The 21,863-nt window shown below is 41.5% G+C and overlaps 2 protein-coding genes across 9 annotated transcripts in view; one reads left to right on the top strand and one right to left on the bottom strand.

Moving 5' to 3' along the window:
* The window catches only part of ints9 (integrator complex subunit 9), a 38,556-nt gene extending 23,064 nt beyond the window's left edge, over positions 1–15,492 (bottom strand). Inside the window, exons 1-6 of the mRNA XM_072580357.1 lie at positions 15,337–15,492; positions 10,337–10,464; positions 7,636–7,696; positions 5,865–5,927; positions 4,675–4,814; positions 1,444–1,530 (exon numbers count right to left, since the gene is read on the bottom strand). Of these exons, the coding sequence (XP_072436458.1) occupies positions 1,444–1,530; positions 4,675–4,814; positions 5,865–5,927; positions 7,636–7,696; positions 10,337–10,464; positions 15,337–15,345 (488 nt within the window). The 5' untranslated portion in view covers positions 15,346–15,492. The remainder of the gene's footprint in view (positions 1–1,443; positions 1,531–4,674; positions 4,815–5,864; positions 5,928–7,635; positions 7,697–10,336; positions 10,465–15,336) is intronic.
* A 160-nt stretch (positions 15,493–15,652) lies between these two features.
* hmbox1a (homeobox containing 1a) overlaps positions 15,653–21,863 on the top strand; it is a 44,328-nt gene continuing 38,117 nt past the window's right edge. For 2 of the 8 annotated variants that reach the window (XM_072580362.1, XM_072580364.1), the window contains exon 1: positions 15,653–15,926. The gene's annotated coding sequence lies outside the window, so the exon portion shown is untranslated. The remainder of the gene's footprint in view (positions 15,927–21,863) is intronic. The other 6 variants (XM_072580360.1, XM_072580365.1, XM_072580363.1 and 3 more) reach the window with 3 other exon arrangements.

Genomic DNA, 21,863 nt, shown 5'->3' with positions numbered 1-21,863 from the left:
AGTGGATGTGCAGGTAAAACTTTGATGGATGTGGAAGGCTCCTTTAGGGCCTTGGATAGAGGTGAGCGAGGAGGTGTGGGCGCAGGTTTTACAGTTCCTGCGGTGGCAGGGGAAAGTGCCAGGATTGGAGGGTGGGTTGTAGGGGGGTGTGGACCTGACCAGGTAGTCACGGAGGGAACGGTCTTTGCGGAAGGCGGAAAGGGGTGGGGAGGGAAATATTTCCCTGGTGGTGGGGTCTGTTTGGAGGTGGCGGAAATGTCGGCGGATGATTTGGTTTATGCGAAGGTTTGTAAGGTGGAAGGTGAGCACCAGGGGCGTTCTGTCCTTGTTACAGTTGGAGGGGTGGGGTCTGAGGGCAGAGGTGCAGGATGTAGACAAGATGCGTTGGAGGGCATCTTTAACCACGTGGGAAGGGAAATTGCGGTCTCTAAAGAAGGAGGCCATCTGGTGTGTTCTGTGGTGGAACTAGTCCTCCTGGGAGCAGATCCGGCAGAGGCGGAGGAATTGGGAATACGGGATGGCATTTTTGCAAGAGGTAGAGTGGGAAGAGGTATAATCCAGGTAGCTGTGGGAGTTGGTGGGTTTGTAAAAAATGTCAGTGTCAAGTCAGTCGTCATTAATGTAGATGGAGAGGTCCAGGAAGGGGAGGGAGGTGTCAGAGATGGTCCAGATAAATTTAAAGTCAGGGTGGAATGTGTTGGTGAAGTTGATGAATTGCTCAACCTCCTCGCGGGAGCACGAGGTGGCGCCAATGCAGTCATCAATATAGCAGAGGAAGAGGTGGGGAGTGGTACCGGTGTAATTACGGAAGATCAACTCTCTACGTAGCCAACAAAGAGACAAGCATAGCTGGGGCCCATACGTGTGCCCATGGCTACCCCTTTGGTCTGGAGGAAGTGGGAGGATTCAAAGGAGAAATTGTTAAGGGTGAGGACCAGTTCGGCCAAAAGAATGAGTGGGTCGGTGGAAGGGTACTGTTGGGGACATCTGGAGAGGAAAAAACAGAGGGCTTGGAGGCCCTGGCCATGGCGGATGGAGGTTTCCAAATCAGGATGTTGTATGGCTTGGAGGGGAGGTCACAAATTATGATGTTTCCCTGCTCCTGGTATCGTAGTTCTTCTCAATGGTTGAGGTCATGCCTTTGGGATTTGCCTCCTTGGGGAGTTACTGCAGTGCACATTATAGATAGTACAATACATACTACAACCGCTGTATTTATGTGGCTGATCCAGTTAATCTTTAAGTCCATAAGTGTTATGGGTAGCCATTCAGAGTGTATTGGGGTACTCCATGCAATTTTGCAGGCATTTCCTCACTTAATATTCCTAATATTAGAGTGTTTTTTCATAATCTGCTCACCTAAAAATTAAAAAGTGGTCAAAGAACACTTGTAAAATGTAAAGAGAAAAAACAGTCACAGTTTAATTCAGCTCATTATTTAACCTGAGCATTTCCCGATTCTTCCAATAGGTGGCAGACTGTGGCTTTGGGACACGCTCCATAAAGTTGACCAGCTCTTCCATGAGAAGCCTGTTAATAATAGGAGAGGAGAAAAAAATATATAACTATTGAAATGATGATTTTGCTACAATGGAAATGCACTGAGCTGCAGTGGCCACACACCATTATATTATCAAAAAGTAATCAATTTAAAAATCAAGATAGGTCATAGACAAGGGATGAAATGAGTTAATCATAGAATCCCCACATCGTGGAAACAGGCCCTATGGCCCAACAGATCCACACTGACTCTCAGAAGAGTAACCCACCCACCCCTACCTCATTATCCCACATTTGCACCTAGCCTACACATCCCTGAACACTATGGCCATGTTAAATTGCCCAATTCAACTAAACCGCACATCTTTGTGATTGTGAGAGGAAACCGGAGCACCCAGAGGAAACCCATGCAGACACAGGGAGAATGTGAAAAGTCCACACAAACAATCACCCAAGGCTGGAATCGAACCCGGGTCTCTGACACTGTGAGGCAGCAGTGCTAACCACTGAAACACCATGCCTCCCCTTTAAGTTAAGTTATCGATTATACGAAGTAAAATGTAAAAATATGAAAAGAAATGAAGAGTGTAGAATAAAGCTTTGTTCATTTGATTAAGATCTTTATAGTTTCAAGGTTTGGAGTTTAACTGACATTAGATTTAATCATTATAGGGAGAAGCTATGTTCCTATATTTTGTTTTTTCACATCTTAACTAGCTAGGATTCCATAGCTAGTAGTCATTGAGAGATGTGTAGCTCGTAAGTAGTGAAGCTTGAAGTTCAACAGTGATCTTGTGAAAGAACAGCAGAGAGCAGCACGTCTGTTCTCAAGTGTCTCTAAAACTGTAAATGTGTCAGGCATTGGGGTCACAATTAAGGCCAAGATTATTTTGCAACCCTATTTCTGAACACTATCAATGGCTTTACACATTACTGCTTTGTGAATGTGCTTAACTGTGCAGGCAACCCATATTACAGCATGGGACAAGTAAAATAAAATTATGCATGTTCAGGTTCAGGCATTAGGGATCAACCCTAAAATTAACTTCCTCCTTTAGGTGCCATTTGTCTTGTGTGCCTGTTCAGTGCTTCTGTATTTTACCTTGATTTACCAACATATTGCTGGATAGCCAACATTGGTACTTAAACAAGAAAAATTTCCAGGGATTTGGGAAAAGAGCAGTGGACTGGGACTAACTGAATTGTTCTTTAAAGGATCTAATACTACCTGGATGGGCTAAAGGGTCTACTTCTGTGCTGTATGATTCTATGTTCTAAGTCCCCTCCATGTCAGTTATTATCCTCCTCGAGACATTTATATCACTGTACCTTCATCACCACTGGGCAACATCCTGAATCTCTGTTTTTAACAGCACTGCAGAGACACTTCCTTTACAATTCTCATCACCACCCTCTTGAATGAACAATAACTGTCAGTAATACCTTCGATTCTCACATCCCAAGAATAAAGTTTAAAAGTAAATAATGATCCACATCAGATCAATTATTAGAACACTTCAAGACTGGAAAGGATTATCAGGAAGGCAGAATAAATAGACCTACAATGATTCTGGTTATAGTTTATGTATTTCTCTTCAAGATCTCAAATGAAGTGAAATTAATTGCTTTTTAAAAATTGCTCCAAAAACTAAAAAGCAACACTTCTCTAATGCTTTTTTATACTGAACTTCAATCTTCCTCTCTTCACCTTGTACTTCTTTCCACTTACTTTACTAATCTGTGTCAAATCAAGTATCTCTGACTGACCTTTGGAAATACACTCAGAGTTGTTACAGCCCAGAATTCTCTATGGAGACTTAGTCATTGAGAAGTTCAATTCAGAAATTGATAAATTTCTAGATCCAAATAACATCAAGAATGACATCAAGCTTTCTTGGACTCTTCATGCGGTGCACTGGTTACAAAGGCCCAACAACGTCTCCTCTTCCTCAGGCAGCTAAGAAAATTTGGCATGATGGCAAATACCCTTGCCAACTTTTATAGGTGCACCATCGAGAGCATTCTGTCCGGCTGTATCACTACCTGGTATGGCAACTGTACTATTCAAGATCGGAGATGGTTACAGAGAGTGGTGAACTCGGCCTGGACAATCACAAAGGTCAACCCCCCATCCAAAGAATCCACCTACCAGGCCCAATATCAAGGAAAGGTGACCAGCATTCAAAAAGGTCCATCTCACCCTGGCAATGTTTTTCTACAACCTCCACCATCGGGAGAAGGTATAGAAGCCTGAACACACGCACCAGCCAGTTGCGAAACAGATTCTACCCTACTGTTGTTAGAATGGACATTTAAACTCTTCACATTCACCTGGACCTAAGTTTTTGTTTTTGCTGCTGTTTACCTATTATTTACTAATCTATGCTACATAACTCTGATCTGTATTGCTTGCAAGACAAAGCTTTTCACTGTGCCTCGGTACACGTGACAATAAGTTCAATTCAATTCATCTAGAGAGCATGGGAAAGTGGTATTGATATATATGATCAATCATAGTTTAGAATATTTGAGTGGCTGAATGGTCTATTAGTCTTGTGTGCCTAAAAAGAGCCCATTTTATCTGTCAAGTGGACCTGGAATCATATGTAAGCCAGATCAGGTCAGGATGGCAGATTTCATTCCATAAAGGCCATTAATGAACAGATTTACAGCAATTGCTTGTAGTATCATGGTTACCATTGCTGAGACTAGTTTTATACTCCAGATTTATTCATTGAATTCATATTTCAACCATTACTTGGTGCCCAGAATTGAACTCAATACTCCTGCTGAGGCCAACTTAGTGTTTTATCAAGATTCACCAAACCTCCCTGGACTTTGTATTCTATGCCTATGTTTATAAAACCTAAAATCCCATTTGCTTTGCGAATCACTTGTCTGCAATCATCAAAACTTTATACAAAACATTTCTCTGTTCTTGCACCCCTTTTAAAATTGTTCCAACTTGGTAATGGTGATGTTTCCATACATGATGGCCTTCAGATAAACATTACGTTTGTCCTGCAAGTAACACTTGAATGGCACTTTTGACAGAGTTACAAACAGGAAGACCCTACACATGGAATAGCATTATGGTCACAGTCAGCATTGTCAGGAACAAATGGAAAGGTAGAAAAGGTGAAATGAGAAAATTTAAAAAACAGAAATGCTTACCTTCCAATCTGCATTGTGGGTTCAGTGGAATAGACTGTGCCAGTGAAGCCAGTGTGCTCTGTAATATATGGCAATGCCATCATACAGTGATAATTTGATATCAGGATCACATCTACAGTGGAGAGGTCCAACAACTCTGTCTGTAATGGACATTACAAACATTTAAGAGGATTGCAGCCTTAAAGTGAAACAGGCTCAAGTGTAACTATCATTTGCAAACACAGAAAGAGAAGGAAATACGCTTAAGAAAATGCACTCTCTCAATCTTAGGAAATCGAAATATTTTATGTTTAAACCCGGTCCCCATCTCGCTTTGTCACACTGGCTGCACGATCAGCGACAATAACACTCATGGTTTTCAGAACTGCTGGAGTCATTGTCACCAATGTACTGATGTCAGACTGATCGGGTGTTGACGCTCTGCAGCTTGACCCAAGAAAAGTATACTGTGTCAAGGAAGCAAATACATGAATGGCAGCTGAGATAAATTGTTACTGCTGGAGAAGACAGTGCCTGAATGGGGATCCATCATTTTATTGTTAGGGGCTGTATGAATGGGAGTCTGCTAATTTTACTACCAGAGGCACCAGTACCAACAGAAATGGAACACTGCATAACTAACACTGAACTACAAACACAGTACCTTAAATCAGAGACTGTTGGATTTCAGATATTTTGGGTCAGACAGTTCAGGCACGGACAGTTCGAGTCAAGATTAGAGTGGTGCTGGAAAAGCACAGCAGGTCAGGCAACATCCGAGGAGCAGGAAAATCGACGTTTCCGGCAAAAGGAATTCCTGGTGAAGGCCTTTTGCCCAAAAAGTTGATTTTCCTGCTCCTCGGATGCTGCCTGACCTGCTGTGCTTTTCCAGCACCACTCTAATCTTGACTCGAAACTCCAGCATCTGCAGTACCCACTTTCGCCGTGGATAGTTTGAGTCAAGCTTAGTTCGGTATAGTCAAGAATAATTTGGAGAATGGGATAAAGCAGCAGGCGAAGATGTTTACTGGTCTGTAGCTATATCATGCAAAATTGCTAAGATACATTGTTAAGGAAACAATTACTTGATTTAAGACTGATCTAAAAGGTGTCCAGTTTTCAGACAGCTCCAGTTTTCAGGTAGCTTGATTTTATGTACTCTACTCTACTGCTCCTTCTGAGGGTTACTCAAACACAAGGTTTTTTTTTACCTCTGGCAGACAGAACTCTGGCACAGAGTCAACGAATACTCGTCCAGCACAATCTTTCAGCTCCTAGAATGGAAACATTAGATCACCACTATTAAAACAATAAGCAAGAAATTACAACTAATTAATAAATTGCTTCTGAAGGAGTGAGAAAGAAGACTTGTACCATATTCAGAGTTTAAACACCTCCCCAACTGGCATGATCAGCATGGGAGGTTCCAATCTCAATCTCCTATGTCAGGTTGGAGAGTTGAGGTACAGAGAGAGGCTGAATAGGCTGGAGCTACTTTCCCTGGAGCGGAGGAGACAAAGGGGCACAGATAGAGAGTGAATAGCCAAGGTCTTTTTCCCCCAGAGTAGGGAAATCCAAAACCAGATGCATAAGTTTAAGATGAGAGGGAAAAGATTTAAAAAGGGAACTAAGGGGCAACTTTTCACACAGAGGGCAGTGCGTGTATGGAATGAGCTGGCAGAGGAAGTGGTAGAGGCTGCTACAATTACAATATTTAAAAGGCATCTGGATGAGTATATTAATAAGAAAGGTTTAGAGGGATATGGGCCAAATGCTGGCAAATGGGATTAGAATAATTTGGGATATCTGCTTGATATGAATGAGTTGGACTGAAGCTCACCACTACCTTCTCATGGCCAAGCCCCATGAGTAAATAAACAAAAATCATTGAAGAGGCTGCAAAGGAGATTTACTGAATGATACCAGGAATGAGGAATTTTAGATACAAGGAAAGATTTGAGAAATTGGCCTTATTCTCCTTAGAACAGAGATTAAAAAGTGACCTTATTGAGCTGCTTAAAAAAATATGAACAATTTTGACAGGGTAAAGAAGGATATTCTATTTCCAGGACTTGCTATGCCAGTAGCTAGGGGGTCACAATTTCATGATTGTCACCAAGACAGCTAGGAGTGAGATGAGGAGAAACTTCCTGACTCAGAAAGCTTTCAAGAATTAAAATGCACTACCTTTGAGAGTGGAGCGTGGAGGACTTGGATTTCCTAGGAGGCTTCAAAAGAGAACTGGATGTATATTTGAAAATGATGAATTGATGGGGCTATGGTTACAGATGGAGAACAGGACTAGCCGGGTAGCTGTTTTGCAAGCCAGTACAGACACAATGGATCGAATGGCCTCCTTCTGTACTGTAAAGTTCTATGATTCTATGTGTAGAGGTGTAAGAAGTCAGAATGGGGAGTTTAAGAATTTCAAGCAATAGTGTTATAGGCTGATAGTTCATTTTTATTAGTCTGGGGTTAGAAATGATTTATTTTTAATAAATAGTCTTGAGTCCAGAAACCTAATCAGTGCTTTTTATTAACTTGAATCCAAAAGACAGGTAAATTGGGGACTTTGACTCAACTTTTAACTTTTGGGCTCAAGTATCAGTGCACTTTGTCAAGTTTGGTGTGACAAGAGATTGGAGCTCTTGCCATGATTATTTTAAAATAGAGACAACAAGAATCTGAGTATTGGATCAATACGTAATAAAAGATCAAGGTTAGGTGAACTGGCCATGCTAAATTGCCCATGGTGTTCAGGGATGTGTAAGTTTGGGGGATTAGTCAAGGATAAATATAAGATATTAGGGAAATGGGTCTGGGTGGATTACTCTTCAGAGGGTTGGTGTGGACTTGTTAGGCCGAAGGGCCTGTTTCCACACTAAGTAATCTAGTCTAATCTAATTATTTACTGCAAGAGAATTGTGAACAATTATAAGCAACATTCAGAAGAACTTGTACAGTGAAGTCGTCCTACTTTACCTTTTCGAGCATGGCATTACCATCTTTTGAAATCCAGCCAGGGAGCTTAGAAAGTCTTGGGCTGGGGGACAAAAAGAAACATGGCCTTACAAAAAAAACTTTGCTGCAATCAAAATGTTTTTATCGCTATTGTGATGCTTCTTCAAGGTCTTTTAATACAGTGCACGCACTGACCGTAAAATGAACTGGCCAAGTCTATAAACATTATCATGATGTGGAGGCTAGTGTTGGACTGGGTTGGACAAGGTCAGAAGTCAGACAATACCAGGCTTTAGTCCAACAGTTATTTCAAATCCCAAGCTTTCAGAGCATTGCCCCTTCATTACGTCAAGTAGAGGGACAATGCTCTGAAAGCTTGTGGACAATAAATGTTATCATGCAGTCAAAGACTGGGAATTCTGTGGCAAACACCACCTCATGACTCCCTTAAGTCTATGCGCCATCTATAAAAATCACAAGTCAAGATTGTATTGGAATACTCTTGACAATTCCAGCAACATGCAGTGTGACACACCATCCAGGACAGCCTGATTTTCCTTCATTCTGTCATGGCACCTGGGCATCACCAGCAAGGCCATCATTTGTTGCTGATCTCTAATTGCCTTTGAACTGAGTAGCTTGTTCAGTTCATTTAAGAAGGCAGTTAAGAGTCAATTGCATGGTTCTGGTGTGGATATAAGGGAAGGATAACAAGATCACGGTGATCTTTTGGTATTTGTGTGATCACCTTTTTTTCCAGAACGCTTCCCCTGAAATAGGCTTGGATTTGTTAAACATTCCTAATGGGCTGTTAGTGTAATGAGTCAGTGGAGAAGCACGATGCTCAGTCGCTTTGTGATTACTTGGGACAGCAACCAGTCTCTGCCTGTTCATCATTCTATCCATCCTCACACACGAGCCTAGCCAGTCAAGGCCACATTTAGGAGAAGTGGTGGAACTTCACTGCTGAAGGCAGGTCCATTTCTTGCAAAATAAAAAGATATTTGTCCACATGGTGCAATTCAACTGAAACAGCAGCAATGTCAGGCAGGAGCAGGGTTATTTTTGGGTCTATTTGGAAGGGATGGAGGCAGGAGAGACAGGATAAGTGAAATTGAACAGATTTCTATTATTTCTTTTGAAGGCATTCCAGAGCACAGTGGATTTGTTTTAAGCTCTGGTTGGTCAGTTACTTCACTTTATTGTTCATTTGCCTCCCAAAGTTACTCCCCACTCTCTTCAGGAGGTTAGATGGAGCATTCTCCTTGCTTCCCATTTTGAACTAGCATTTCTCGCCCCCCGTACATGCTGGTGCCATGGTTCTGACATGGTCCTGTCACAAAGGACTGGACGCCAAACTTTGCCCCCGAAGACTGGCCCAGCTTTTGCAAAATGAAGGCAGTTTTGTCAAAGTCTACTGAAACAGCAGCTACTTTAGGCTCATGTTTGTGGTGTATTGGGGGGAAATAGATGAGAGAGAGAGACAGGATTTCCAGACTTTGCAATTATAAAAATGTGTAGTGATGTCCCATAACTCCAGTGATCAGATCAGCACCAGGAACACAGGTTAGTTTTATTATTCGGAGCCTAGGGTCACCGATGTTCCATCCTTATCATTACCCCAGTTTAGCTCAGATAATTTGGCAGAAACTGTAGTTTTAACATAGGCTGTTTTATATATATATATATATATATTATATTGCAACTATGCATCAAGTGGCATATTTGCAGAACAATGAATAGTCTGTGGATTATAATTTTAAATGTTACCCAATGTTAATTGATACTATTACTGGTCAAATCAGATCCTAGACAGAAATCTGACTTGTTGGATCATATTTCTGTTTTGTTTTCATTTGGTTTTTAACAAGTTGGTCTCTCATTGAAATATAAGCATGCGCTATTCCAGATTTGTCATTCACAATAAAAAAAAGTATGCTAAGCTAAAGGAGTAGAGTTAAAATAGAATAAACCAGACCATTTACTTAGAACACAAGATTTGACATTAAAGATTTTGAAGCACCCGAATACAATGCCATCAATCCTCAAAACACACCCTTACAGATCCCATACCCATAAACATCCCTTGTACAGTATCACACGAGAAAATCCCTTTCTCTAACACATCAATGGGTTTGACTCCAATTCTCAATCTGGAAAAGCTTCTTCCTGGAGCTATCACACATCTTAGCTTAAATATTGTCAGCTTCAAATAACCTCTTCAGAGTTTTATCAAAACACTTCCAGTGTGGAACCATCACTAACTCCTTACTTTAAGGTAATCTAGCGTTAGCAAATCTAACTATCTTCTCCCTTTCACGAGAGCAACTTTACACATGGAAACTTCTGCAGAACCAGCCAAAACAAAGTAAATCTGAACAAAATCTCTCTAAGCGTTTAAATGTTTACCCTAACCTTAAAAAGAACCAGTCCAGAAATTTCTAACAAAGTTCTTGAGGCAATCTCTTGTTGGGTTGTAAATTCTCTGAAGGGTAAATGAAAATCACTGCCTGGAACTAGCCCTCACAAAACAGTTAAAACAAATCACCATTGCTACAGAAACACTCAGGTTAATTATTAACCTTTCAGACACACATAAATGCCTAAACCAGTAAATCAAAATCCAAAAATCAATATTTAAATTGAAAGATATGAGCGATGTCTTTAAATGCCAGTCTAAATCACACTAGAAATATTGAGATATTCATTAGGACACACTTACCTGTGGACAAGAGGCAAAGGTAAGAAATGAAGGGCCGAGGTCATGTCTAACCCACAGTCGAGCATAATGGTGGTTGATTTGAACTTCAAGACATTGCATGGCAATGTCGGATGTCCAGACAAGCAATACTGAGGGAGGAAGTAGAAGATAAAGATTTCATAGAAACACACAAACATGTATAAAGTGTTTCACATGTCCAATACCATTTGAGACTTGTCAGATTCTGAAGCAGTCCGTGGCCATATGTAGCAGACCTGGACAATATCCAACATTGAGCTGACAGGTAAGTAGTAATTAAGTACTGTGCCACACAGTTTCAGACAACAACACCCCCAACCAGAGAGAGTTTAACCATCTTTCCTTGGCATTCAATGGAATTACCATCACTGAATCCCCTACTATCAACAAACTGAGGTATGGTGGCCAAAGTTTACTATTGACCAGATACTGAACTGGAGGAGCCATACTGCTTTCATCACAGTGAAAATGAACCATCAACATTCAACTCCCATGACCTGAATTTAATACATGAGACTTTCACAAACTAAAAATGGTTTTAAAAAGGTCAATGCTGAACTACATTGGCTGCTATAATCACCTGACAACTTCAGGCAACTTACATGAAATATACAAAACTATCTGTATTGAAAATACCACTTTAATCAAGATGCACCGAAATTCAATGAGGTATCAAGAGATTTGCATCTCATGTTTTACTTGCATTTGCACGATAATTGTACATATTCAGACGAAATGTTGCCCACAATTATCCAGTTTGGAATGAAACAATGACAAATACACCAACATCTGCAAAGGAATGTATATCAAGAGCAGCTTTTGAGCAAAGAGAGAGAGAAAAAGCAATGCACACTAATAATGGCAAGTATACTGGAAGCTCTTCTCTCTCTCTGTTCAATCTCAATCCTACAGACAGGTGTTGATGAAAAAGGAACTCAGAAAACTGATTCACTGAGCATTCAACCTTGAAACATTTGTCATTGATAAAGAAACACAACAATAGCTAAACAGTTCGACTCTCACAACTCAGGGAGTCTTAAAATCTGGAACTGCATTTGCCTTTACCTTCCCATCTGTACTACAGCCCTCTCCCTGCCCTCACCTTCTTTGCACAGATAAAAAAAACTGCAGATGCTGGAATCCAAGGGGGACACACAGGATGGTGGAAGAACACAGCAAACCAAGCAGCATCAGGAGGTGGAGAAGTCCTGAAGAAGGATTATACCTGAAACCTCCTGATGCTGCCTGGTTTGCTGTGTTCTTCCTGCCTCCTGCTTGTCTACCTCACCTTTTTTTGCAAGCTCTGTATTTGTGTTCCTGTTTAATGTCATGCCTTATTATATTTTTCAGGATAGTAGGTAACAAAATGCTCTCTTGCACTCAAGAAAACTTTGAAATTCGCTCTCCATCATTCTTAATCTAGTTAACTTTGATTAAGTGTGGTTGCTAGATGCTTTCAAATAATGTAAAAATTGTTGCAAATGATCATGAGTTACAAAAGAAAGAGTGGACCTAAGACCTCTCCTCACCTAGTTATAACAATATTAATACTGTGGCTACAAGGGCACATTAGAAGCTGGGAATTTGGTGTTGAGTAACTCACTCACAAGCTTCCCAAAGTCGGTCCATCAACTACTTGGCTCAAATCAGGAATGTAATGGAACACACTCTCCTTGCCTGGAAGGAGGCAGTTTCAATAACACCATCCAAAAGCAAGTAGCCCACTGAATTGGCATACCTTCCACTATCTTCAATATTTATTGCCTTTCCTCTTGGGCAATCCCTTGTATTCAAGGTGATTTCCTTCTGATTTGGTTCAATTAGTCTTGGGATGGCTGATTAAACCCATCTGCAGGCTCGACCACATGTTCGACTGGTGGTGAAGTTTTGAGCAAATGACACACTTTGGAATTTACACACTTTTTCCAAAGTCTTCACCCGACAATGTCTCTCGGTGTTCCGTGCCTTTCTAAAAAAAAACTTATCTATTTTGGTGAGTTACAACCCAGGGACTCTCACTAGTCAGCAGAGGTCTTTTCAGTACTGCTTTGAAGCCATCAGTGACTCTTTAAAAAAAAGTCACTACCCCTACCATCAATATACAGTGGCAATAGTGCATAGCATATACAAGACGCACCATCACAATGTAACAAGGCTTCTTAACAGAACCTTCTAAACCTGCGATTCCTCCCAATTTGGGCAAGGGCAGCAGGTACATGGGAATATAACCAGCTTGCTAGTTCCACTCCAAGCCACACATAGATTTGATATGGAACCATATTGCCATTCTTTCATAGTCAGAGTCAAAGCCCTGGAACTCCTTTCCTAACAGTACTGCGGGTGTGTCTACACCAGATGACTGCAGTGGTTCAAGAAGGTGACTCATCACCACAACTACATGGGCAATTAGAAGATGAGCAACAAAGGCTGTCCTTCCCACCAACATTCAAAGAAAGAATTGACAAAGCACAGAGAAAAATATTTGGCTCCATTTAAAGTGGTCATACTGCCCACTGGCACACCCTGAATTTAGTCCCCTGCTTGACAGCAACACGCATGTTATATAGAATTTATAAAAGAAAATAATTTCCAGCAGGCAGGTTTTATCCCTACACCTGCCTCATTAAAATGCTTAAAATTTCCAGTTATTAAAGTTTCTTTTTCTCAGCCGCCATCCAGTCACTTGCTGCAGTGACTGTTAGATGGCAATTACCAAACCATCTGCATTTTATGTCAACAATTTTACAGAGGAGGCAGGCAAAAATAATGCCAAATCAAAGAAGAAAAATATTAGATGGCTTGGTATGCCAGATCATGTCCTATTACTGGATTAGTGGTGCTGGAAGAGCACAGCAGTTCAGGCAGCATCCAACGAGCAGCGAAATAGACGTTTCGGGCAAAAGCCCTTCATCAGGAATAAAGGCAGTGAGCCTGAAGCGTGGAGAGATAAGCTAGAGGAGGGTGGGGGTGGGGAGAGAGTAGCATAGAGTACAATGGGTGAGTGGGGGAGGAGATGAAGGTGATAGGTCAAGGAGGAGAGGGTGGAGTGGATAGGTGGTAAAGAAGATAGGCAGGTCGGACAAGTCAAGGAGACAGTTACTGAGCTGGAAGTTTGAAACTAGGATGAGGTGGGGGAAGGGGAAATGAGGAAGCTGTTGAAGTCCACATTGATGCCCTGGGGTTGAAGTGTTCCGAGGCGGAAGATGAGGCGTTCTTCCTCCAGGTGTCTGGTGGTGAGGGAGCGGCGGTGAAGGAGGCCCAGGACCTCCATGTCCTCGGCAGAGTGGGAGGGGGAATTGAAATGTTGGGCCACGGGGCGGTTTGGTTGATTGGTGCGGGCGTCTCAGAGATGTTCCCTAAAGCACTCTACTAGGAGGCGCCCAGTCTCCCCAATGTAGGGTAAACCACATCGGGAGCAACGGATACAATAAATGATATTGGTGGATGTGCAGGTGAAACTTTGATGGATGTGGAAGGCTCCTTTAGGGCCTTGGATAGAGGTGAGGGAGGAGGTGTGGGCACAGGTTTTACAGTTCCTGCGGTGGCAGGGGCAAGTGCCAGAATGGGAGGGTGGGTCGTAGGGGGGTGTGGACCTGACCAGGTAGTCACGGAGGGAACGGTCTTTGCAGATCATGTCCTAGACAGCAAAAAGCATAGCCCTGGTGTGGGGCAAAGGTGGCCCAGTCAACCTTTAACCCTCGATTAACATCACTAAAATAGCAATGATTGCACTGAATGGTGGAACAAGATCATTAGATGATGTAGCCCAGTCCTGCTCCTATAACCTATGTTCTTATCTGGCCATTATCACAATCCTGATGGTGGGATCTTGCTGTCTACAAATTAGCAACTGCCTCTCCTACATTAAAACCAGTGATTGCACTTCAAAACTCTTGGATTGGGTTTACAGGATGTGCTGATATTGTGAAGAGAGCTATATAAATCCATATCTTTCTTATGCTGTACATCTCTATGACCCTTAACAAGAAACAGCCGGATACAAAATTTGTGCACATACATGTTAGAAGTGGGAGTGAATGGACTCTATTCCATGGATAGGTTCAGAGGCACATTTCTCATCTTTTTTGGTGAGAATAGATTAAAATTCAAGAAGGGAGAAAGAGCGGTGTAATTCGTCAAGCAGACACTCCACAACATCCAAAGGCTCCCAGGAACCAGAGCAGAGGGTAGAAGACAGTAAGGACTGCAGATTCTGGATGCAGGAGTCAATAGACGTGAAGTAGGAAAAGCACACTAGGCGAGACAGCATCTGAGCAGCAGTCATGATTTGGAGAAGCTGGTGTTGGACTGGGGTGTACAAAGTTACAAATCACACAACATCAGGTTATAGTCCAACAGGTTTAATTGGAAGCACTAGCTTTCAGAGTGTCGACCCTTCACCTGATGAAGGAGCGTCGCTCCGAAATCTAGTGAGCTTCCAATTAAACCTGTTGGACTATATAACCTGGTGTTGTGTGATTTTTAACTCTTGAGGAGCAGGAACGTCAACGTTCCGGGCCGAAAGACGCCCTGCTCCTCGGATGCTAAGTGACCTGCTGTGCTTTTCCAGCTTCATATCCACAGGGCAGAGGGTATCTGCCTCCAGCAGATTACTCCAGACGTTGATTGAAGCACAGACGTTCACATACTGTAAGTAGAACACACAGACATAAAAGCGCTTACATCATTCACACTGACTTCAAATGAAGCTGCAGGCCCTCTTGCTCCCAATTGGACTGAATGGTGCATTCGCCACCATTCACAAAACAAAGTTAAAAATCACACAACATCAGGTTATAGTCCAACAGGTTTAATTGGAAGCGCTAGCTTTCAGAGCGTCGACCTGATAATGGACTCTAACCTGGTGTTGTGTGATTTTTAACTTGGTCCATCCCAGTCCATCACCGGCATCTCCGAATCATTCCACAACAAGTTCACCTCCCACACCGTAAATAAAATACAGACATAAGGTCAATCCTCACCAGCTTCATCTTCCCTTTCAAGCCGCACAAACCGTTTCCATGGAAAATCCTCCCTTCCAGCTCACCCCACCGCACGGACCAGGAGGTCAAGGGTCAGGTGTCAGAGGTCGAGGAGGGGCGGCCGGCGCCGTCGGTCGGGGGGTTAGGGGAACGCGCATGAGCCGCACGCCGCTTGCGGTCGCAGGGCCGCCCGGGAGTTGTAGTCCGAGCGCCGTGCGGGCGTCTCGTGTTGGGACGGGATCGGAGACTACAGGTCCCGGCGTTCCGCGCGACCGCGCCTGCGCGCGTGTGTCCCTGTCAGGGCTGGAGGGCGGGACGGACGGACGGACGGAGAACTGGGCCTCCCCGCCTCCTTCTCTCTGTGGGAGTTTGATGTTGTTAATCATGGCGGGTCTGAGGCAGACAAAGGCGCCGAGACCCACTCCTGAAGTGCTGATTTAAAAAAAAAGTTTCTCGCGTCGTCCTTTTTAAAAAAGAAAATTTAAAAATATAAGTGAAAGAGCCACCTTCTTTTTGGGGCAAGAGAAAGCACCCTGGTTATGTTTAAATGGCTGAGGCTATTTCCAAGAATCACCGAGGAAGCTGAGAAGGTGGGAAGTGTTTAAATTATCCTTGACGGAGGCTGTTTGTTTATGATTTTTTTCTTAAAATTTGCGGGAAGTAATTGGTAAGTCTGATCTGTTTATGTCAGGCCAATGTACAGGGTGTTTTGTTTTGTATAAATACTATTAATGTGTATGTGCTCATCGTGCAGAGGATCAACTCAGCGAGTTAACAGAACTAGGTAAAAACAATGACTGCAGATGCTGGAATCCAGATTCTGGATTAGTGGTGCTGGAAGAGCACAGCAGTTCAGGCAGCATCCGAGGAGCAGGAAAATCCGAGGAGCAGTATGCTGCCTGAACTGCTGTGCTCTTCCAGCACCACTAATCCAGAATCTGGTTAACAGAACCTGTCAAATTTCAAGGAAAATGCAGAGATGTATAAGAAGAAAGGCAGCACCGTAGTAAGCACAAGCAAATGTGGTTTTCTTTTCCAGAGTGCGATGCATCAAAATCATGAGTTTTACTGAAGATAATTGTTACTTAAATTGTGAGGTTTTTTTAAAATTCGATCTCAACGGCACTTTGAATTTAGAAAAGATTCTCCTTCAAGACACTCTTGAGGGTTATGCAGGCAAGTTAAGTTTCTGATTTTTTTTTGTACTACACAGTCTCACTATTGTGATTATTTATGGGCAAGTTTCCATATAGAGGCCAAGCACATGAATTAAGTGTAACTGAGTCATTCCAGTCTTCTGTACTTGAAGGATGGTATATTCTCATGTTATCAGTGCTTCTCTAGGGTCAGGTAAATATGATAATGATCATAGGTGGCCTAATATTCTTTAGCTGTGGCTTCTGAGTTTCTATGTTGTATGATTTAAATTAGAGTTTCTTTTTTTTAAGATATGCTACAGACTGAGCCATAGCTCTTGGATGGCTTGTAAGGTGAAGGCTATACTTGCTGTCATTGTTCCATGTAAAGTTTAAGGCTGTGCATTGGCATGTTCCTCAAAGCAGAGATTTTCAAGGATCAGGTTTCCAAAAAATGTGATTTTGTAACACAACTAGGTATTTTCAAATGTGCTGAACAATGCTTTGGGATACATCTTATGTATGTTCTATGTGTCATTTTTTTAACCTATATCAGGGACTTGTGCAAAGACAATAGCTGAATACAGTGGAGTTCTTAAATTGTGAGGCAGCTGTGCAAACTTGGCTATGAATGGGGTAGTAGTGGTTGTCACATGTGGCCTTGTTAGAATGTCTGAAAGTACTTGAGTGAATGAGTGACAGAATTGGATTTGCCTAATTTAAAAGGGAACTTTTCAGCAAGCTGCATGAGAGATTTTTTTTTAAGACTCTGCATGCGACCTCTTATGACACACTACAATTCCAAGTTCATAGCTCGGCCTTGAAATTCTGTAGATAGGAAAGCATTGAAAAATTACTTGTACAGAATTGCTTGATGCTGATTTGAGCAGAAGTATATTGTCTTAGTCAAAGCTTGTGAAAAGGATTTGAGATTATTTTTCTTTTATTGGCAACAATCAGCACATAAATATAGCCAGGGATAAGCAAAGACCATTGAATTCAATCCTGAACTCGTCAAGCAGATGGCTAATGGCATCTTCAATTCCACCATATCTTCAAATTCAATCTCGTGTGCTTGATAAATTTGGAGATTTATTATATGAATGCGGAGAATCTTTGGCTAATGTCTTTATATTGTATGCCTGAGATTTTAAACTGGGGTCCATCTGCCCCTCATAGGAGTAAAACATCTCAGTGCGATTTTTAAGGATGGTGAAGTTATCTCCAGTGTACTGACCAATATTTTATCAATCACCATTACAAAAACCCAAAGCCTTTCATCATTATGCGGGGGTGGGGTAGGGAGTTTGCTGCATACAAATTAGCTGCACAGTGTTTTGGAATGTCATAGAGTCGTGCAGCGTACAAATAGGCCCTTGGTGCACTCTGTCTATACGAACCAACAAACACCAAACTATACTGATCCCATTTCCCACATTTGGTCCATAGCCTACTATGCCCTGGGATTTTAAGTGCTTAATCTGAGGTGCTGAAAATTGCTATATGTAATATATATGCTTTTGTTGCAATTGAAGTCCGATGAGTGTTCTCTGGAGCTTCAGCATAGTCTCTGAATTTATGCCCCATCTTCTGTTAATACATTTCAATGTTTAGCTATTGAATTATTTGTCCATATTTTCTCAATATTAAACTCCTCACAATCAGGTTGCCTCCATTGAAAATCATTCTTTCAACCAAAACTTATTTTGTGTTTGATATTAAGTTCCTTTTGCTGTTAACTTGCACAATTATGTACTTTTTGCAAGACCCTAATTGCAATTCACAATAAGCAATTTTTTTCCTGAAAATGTAGTAAGCTGATAACTACTTCCTTTATCCCTGCAGCATAGTGTTTGTGCAAGGATTCCTGTGACCAATCTTTGCTTCCTTCAAGTAGCATTATGCCTCTTACAAATGCACAGTTTCCTATCCCTTTTTTTATCCAGTTTCTTATCCAGTCCCACAATCTTCTCAGGATTTCCATGTATTGTAATTGAACTAGTACCCTTTCAATTGGGAGTCTGTAAACTCTTTTTTTTCTGGCAAATGCAAAGCTTGCATCACACTGTACCTCACTAAGGTTTTTCTAAAATGTTTCACATCAATATGCTTTTGAAAATGTTGTTTTAACTGCAAGCACAACGGCAAGTTTGTGCATAGCAAGACCACACAGTCAGTGAAATAAATTATGTACTTCTATTGTTCATGGAGAGAGCAATGTTGGTTAGCCAACAGGAGAGCTCCCTGATCTTTTGATCACGACATGGGACGTTTTAGATTCCTGAGAGCTGTGTTGAGGTGGCAGAAATGATCAAAGGTGGAAAAAAGGGGATCTTTCTTCAGATGTTTTTTCATTGCTGTTGGCTGAACCCAGAGTTTAGCCTTTTTTATGAAGATGTGATCCAAATATTAATTAAGTGGATGTCTCTAGTTATATATCATGAAATTGTAAAGCTATAGGCTGACTGCACCAGCAACAATATTGCATTTGCAAGAAACAGATTTCGATGGGAACATCCATCTACAATAATTCCAAACAAGTATCTCAAATCCTCTGTATATGATCTGAAAACCCACTAGAAGGCCTGTTACCACACACGGTTCTGAAAGAAGACTTTATAATTATATGACGTTTTCTGCAGCAAAGAGTTTCAGCTGGCTGTAACTGATCCATAAAGCCATCTCTGCCATGAGTTTGTGTGTGCAAAGTGACTTTAGCTACAAATCAATGTTTGGGACAATGTGAATTAGCCTTTTCTACTGAATCTAACTGTCACTTGGCTAAAATATTTTAAGATAAACCCTGCAGAGTCTTATATTTTCATCAGACCTGTAGGTGGTGTGAGTCTTAGTTTTCTAGAAAGATAGTGTATATGTTTTCATAGTTTAAAACTGTTGATAATCTTGCCTGAGTGGATGTTGTTGCATATGAGTCTTGGTCCATTTTCATGAAGGTGTTTAAGAATTAACAATGTTAGTGTTTGTACAACCATGACTTATAAACTGGTAAAGGCCTCCTGAAGTATTAAAGGAAGTTTATTTATATGGTAGGAGTGTTTGGTAAGAAAAACAAGTTGAAAATCATTATCCTAAAGACAAAAGCAAACTAATCAAGGAATGGCTTTAGCTTAGCAAAACCCAGATGAGAACGTGCATAAGTTATGTGCCGATAGGGAAAGAATAATGTTTTGGGTTTGAAGATCTCAACCCCCCCCCGGGAGGGGTCTCTCCGTTCCACGATCAGTCAAAGAAACAACAGGAGTACAGTCTGTTCAGCAAGATTTCATAATTTATTACAACGCTGGCCACAGGTTTGTCCAGCAACATCGAGGTTAAAAGCTTCTGTGTTCCTTGGAGGAGCTACTCAATTTCACTTGGAACAAAGGCAACTTTTGTTTGTTTTTAAAGAAATAGTACAGTCTTAATTGCAGAATACATCCAATAAAGTGTAATAAAATGACATAATGGACTTAAGTTAACCCAATGATATTTTTTGGGAAACAAAGTTGTTCAACACATATTATCTTTTCCCACCAGCAGTTAAAGGTGAGCTGGGATGATTAGTAATGTCCTATCTAGTTTAGTTAATTCCATACTGTGAAGGGTCCATTGTTCTGCTTTATCTTAGATTCAGTTAGCTCAGCATGGCAGGAATGCAGCCTATAGCAGGGTGAGAAGCCATTTTAAACCGTGTTAATTTGCAGCTTGAAACCATTTTGTTATGTTACTTGTGTTTAGAAGCCATTTTGTAGTTAGCAACCATTTAATGAATGCTTTTACTCCTGACAACAGTCTAAATCCAGATTTTAGATACTCAGGTTGTGAGTGGCAAAGGCTCAGGTAGCAGACTTTGACCAGGTAAGAACTTGCAGTAAACAATGAGGTGCTGGAGGCAAGGGTAATGGGTTATCAAGGTGAAAAAGCATTCATTATGTGAAGCTAGTTAACAAGGTAAGGTCATTTATTGTATAATGCCCAATGGCTTAGTATTTACCTTTGCTCACTGATTGTAATTGTCACCCAACCAATATAGATTTTGCCTTATTTGGATGCTGCTCCCTGTGAGTGTTCATTAAGAATCTGCTGATGGAGAGAAGACCGAGAACTCATGTCTTTGTGCATGTGGGTATTCATTCTCTGTCCCTCCAGGGCCCAGAATAAAGATGGAGGGGGTAAAACCATATTGTGTCTGAGTGTTTGCTTCGACTGATCCAATAGGGAAACGGGACGACAATATAGCGAGCCAGGTAGGAGTCCAAACAAATAGTTGCGATTGGATGGTGTCAGCGATCACCTGGGGCACTGGTATCTAGAGACAGACGGGCCCACAAGGGGTAAGATTCTAAACCTTGGTCTGTCTCGATATTCCTGTGTGTCAGAAATGGTCCACTCGTTCAATTACTTTCTATTCTACGGGCGTCTAGAATGATAATTCGTTCATTTGAGAGACAGAGTTTCGTAAATGTGCTGACAAACCGGGGTTTGACCACCAGTCCCCTCGTGGTGAAATTTGAGGCTCTGAGAGTCTTTGTTCTGGGGGAAGAGAGTGGCACGGACTGCGGCGCCATGTACTCTGCTGCGAGGTTTTTTGTCATGAGGGTACGGCTGGTCTGTCTTTCCTTCACAGCTTAGTCCGGTTTCCACCAGGGTGAGGATGTTTTGCTGATCTTTTTGTGTGCGTGCACCAGGCATTGTGGGGTTCACAGAGCTTTGGGAATCTTGGACCAAGGCTTGTATTTTTTTCTTCTTTCTGTACCGTGGTAGTTGATTCAGAGTCTGTGGACATGATTTATTTTTGTCTGACTCTGGATCTTTTGGGGCGACCTCCTCCATCGTTTTGTCTCCTTGTTTTCCATTTCATGGATCATCATCAGGTGAACTGAGGTGGGTCTCAAATGTGCGCGTTTTTCCCCCATATTAAAATGAGTAGGTTTCTGACCAGAGGCTCTTCAAAAAAAAGAGAAATGCTGAAATTAAGGCTGTACTAATACTTGGGTCAGAAAAATAAGTTTCATTGTAAATTGTGCCATGCTGAGAGTGTTTGATGTTTAAAAATTTTGGTTTGTTAAAATACTGGTTCAGAAAATCCTTTCAAATAACTGTTTTGTCTTGTTTGAATCACGATCTCAATTCATTGTTTTGTGGGCTATGTAATGGGGCAGATTTTGTTTTTACATTGAAATTCTATAACATTATGCCCTTTTTAAAATTATCCAACTTGTAACCTTAAAACAAATTGAGTGCCTTAAGCCCCTGATTTATTTCAATTTGTTTCAAATTCTACAATGCCTGTTTTAAAAAACAATTGGGTCAGTGGTCATGCTTTAGTTAGGTGAGTGTTGTGTTATAATATCTTTGCTGTGTTTTTAATGCAGAGTGCTCACAAAAAGA

Source organism: Chiloscyllium punctatum, chromosome 11, assembly GCF_047496795.1.
Source record: "Chiloscyllium punctatum isolate Juve2018m chromosome 11, sChiPun1.3, whole genome shotgun sequence".
In the NCBI taxonomy this organism is placed as follows: Eukaryota; Metazoa; Chordata; class Chondrichthyes; order Orectolobiformes; family Hemiscylliidae; genus Chiloscyllium; species Chiloscyllium punctatum.
Note: the sequence above shows the minus strand (reverse complement) of the source record. Positions and strands in the feature narration are given on the sequence as shown.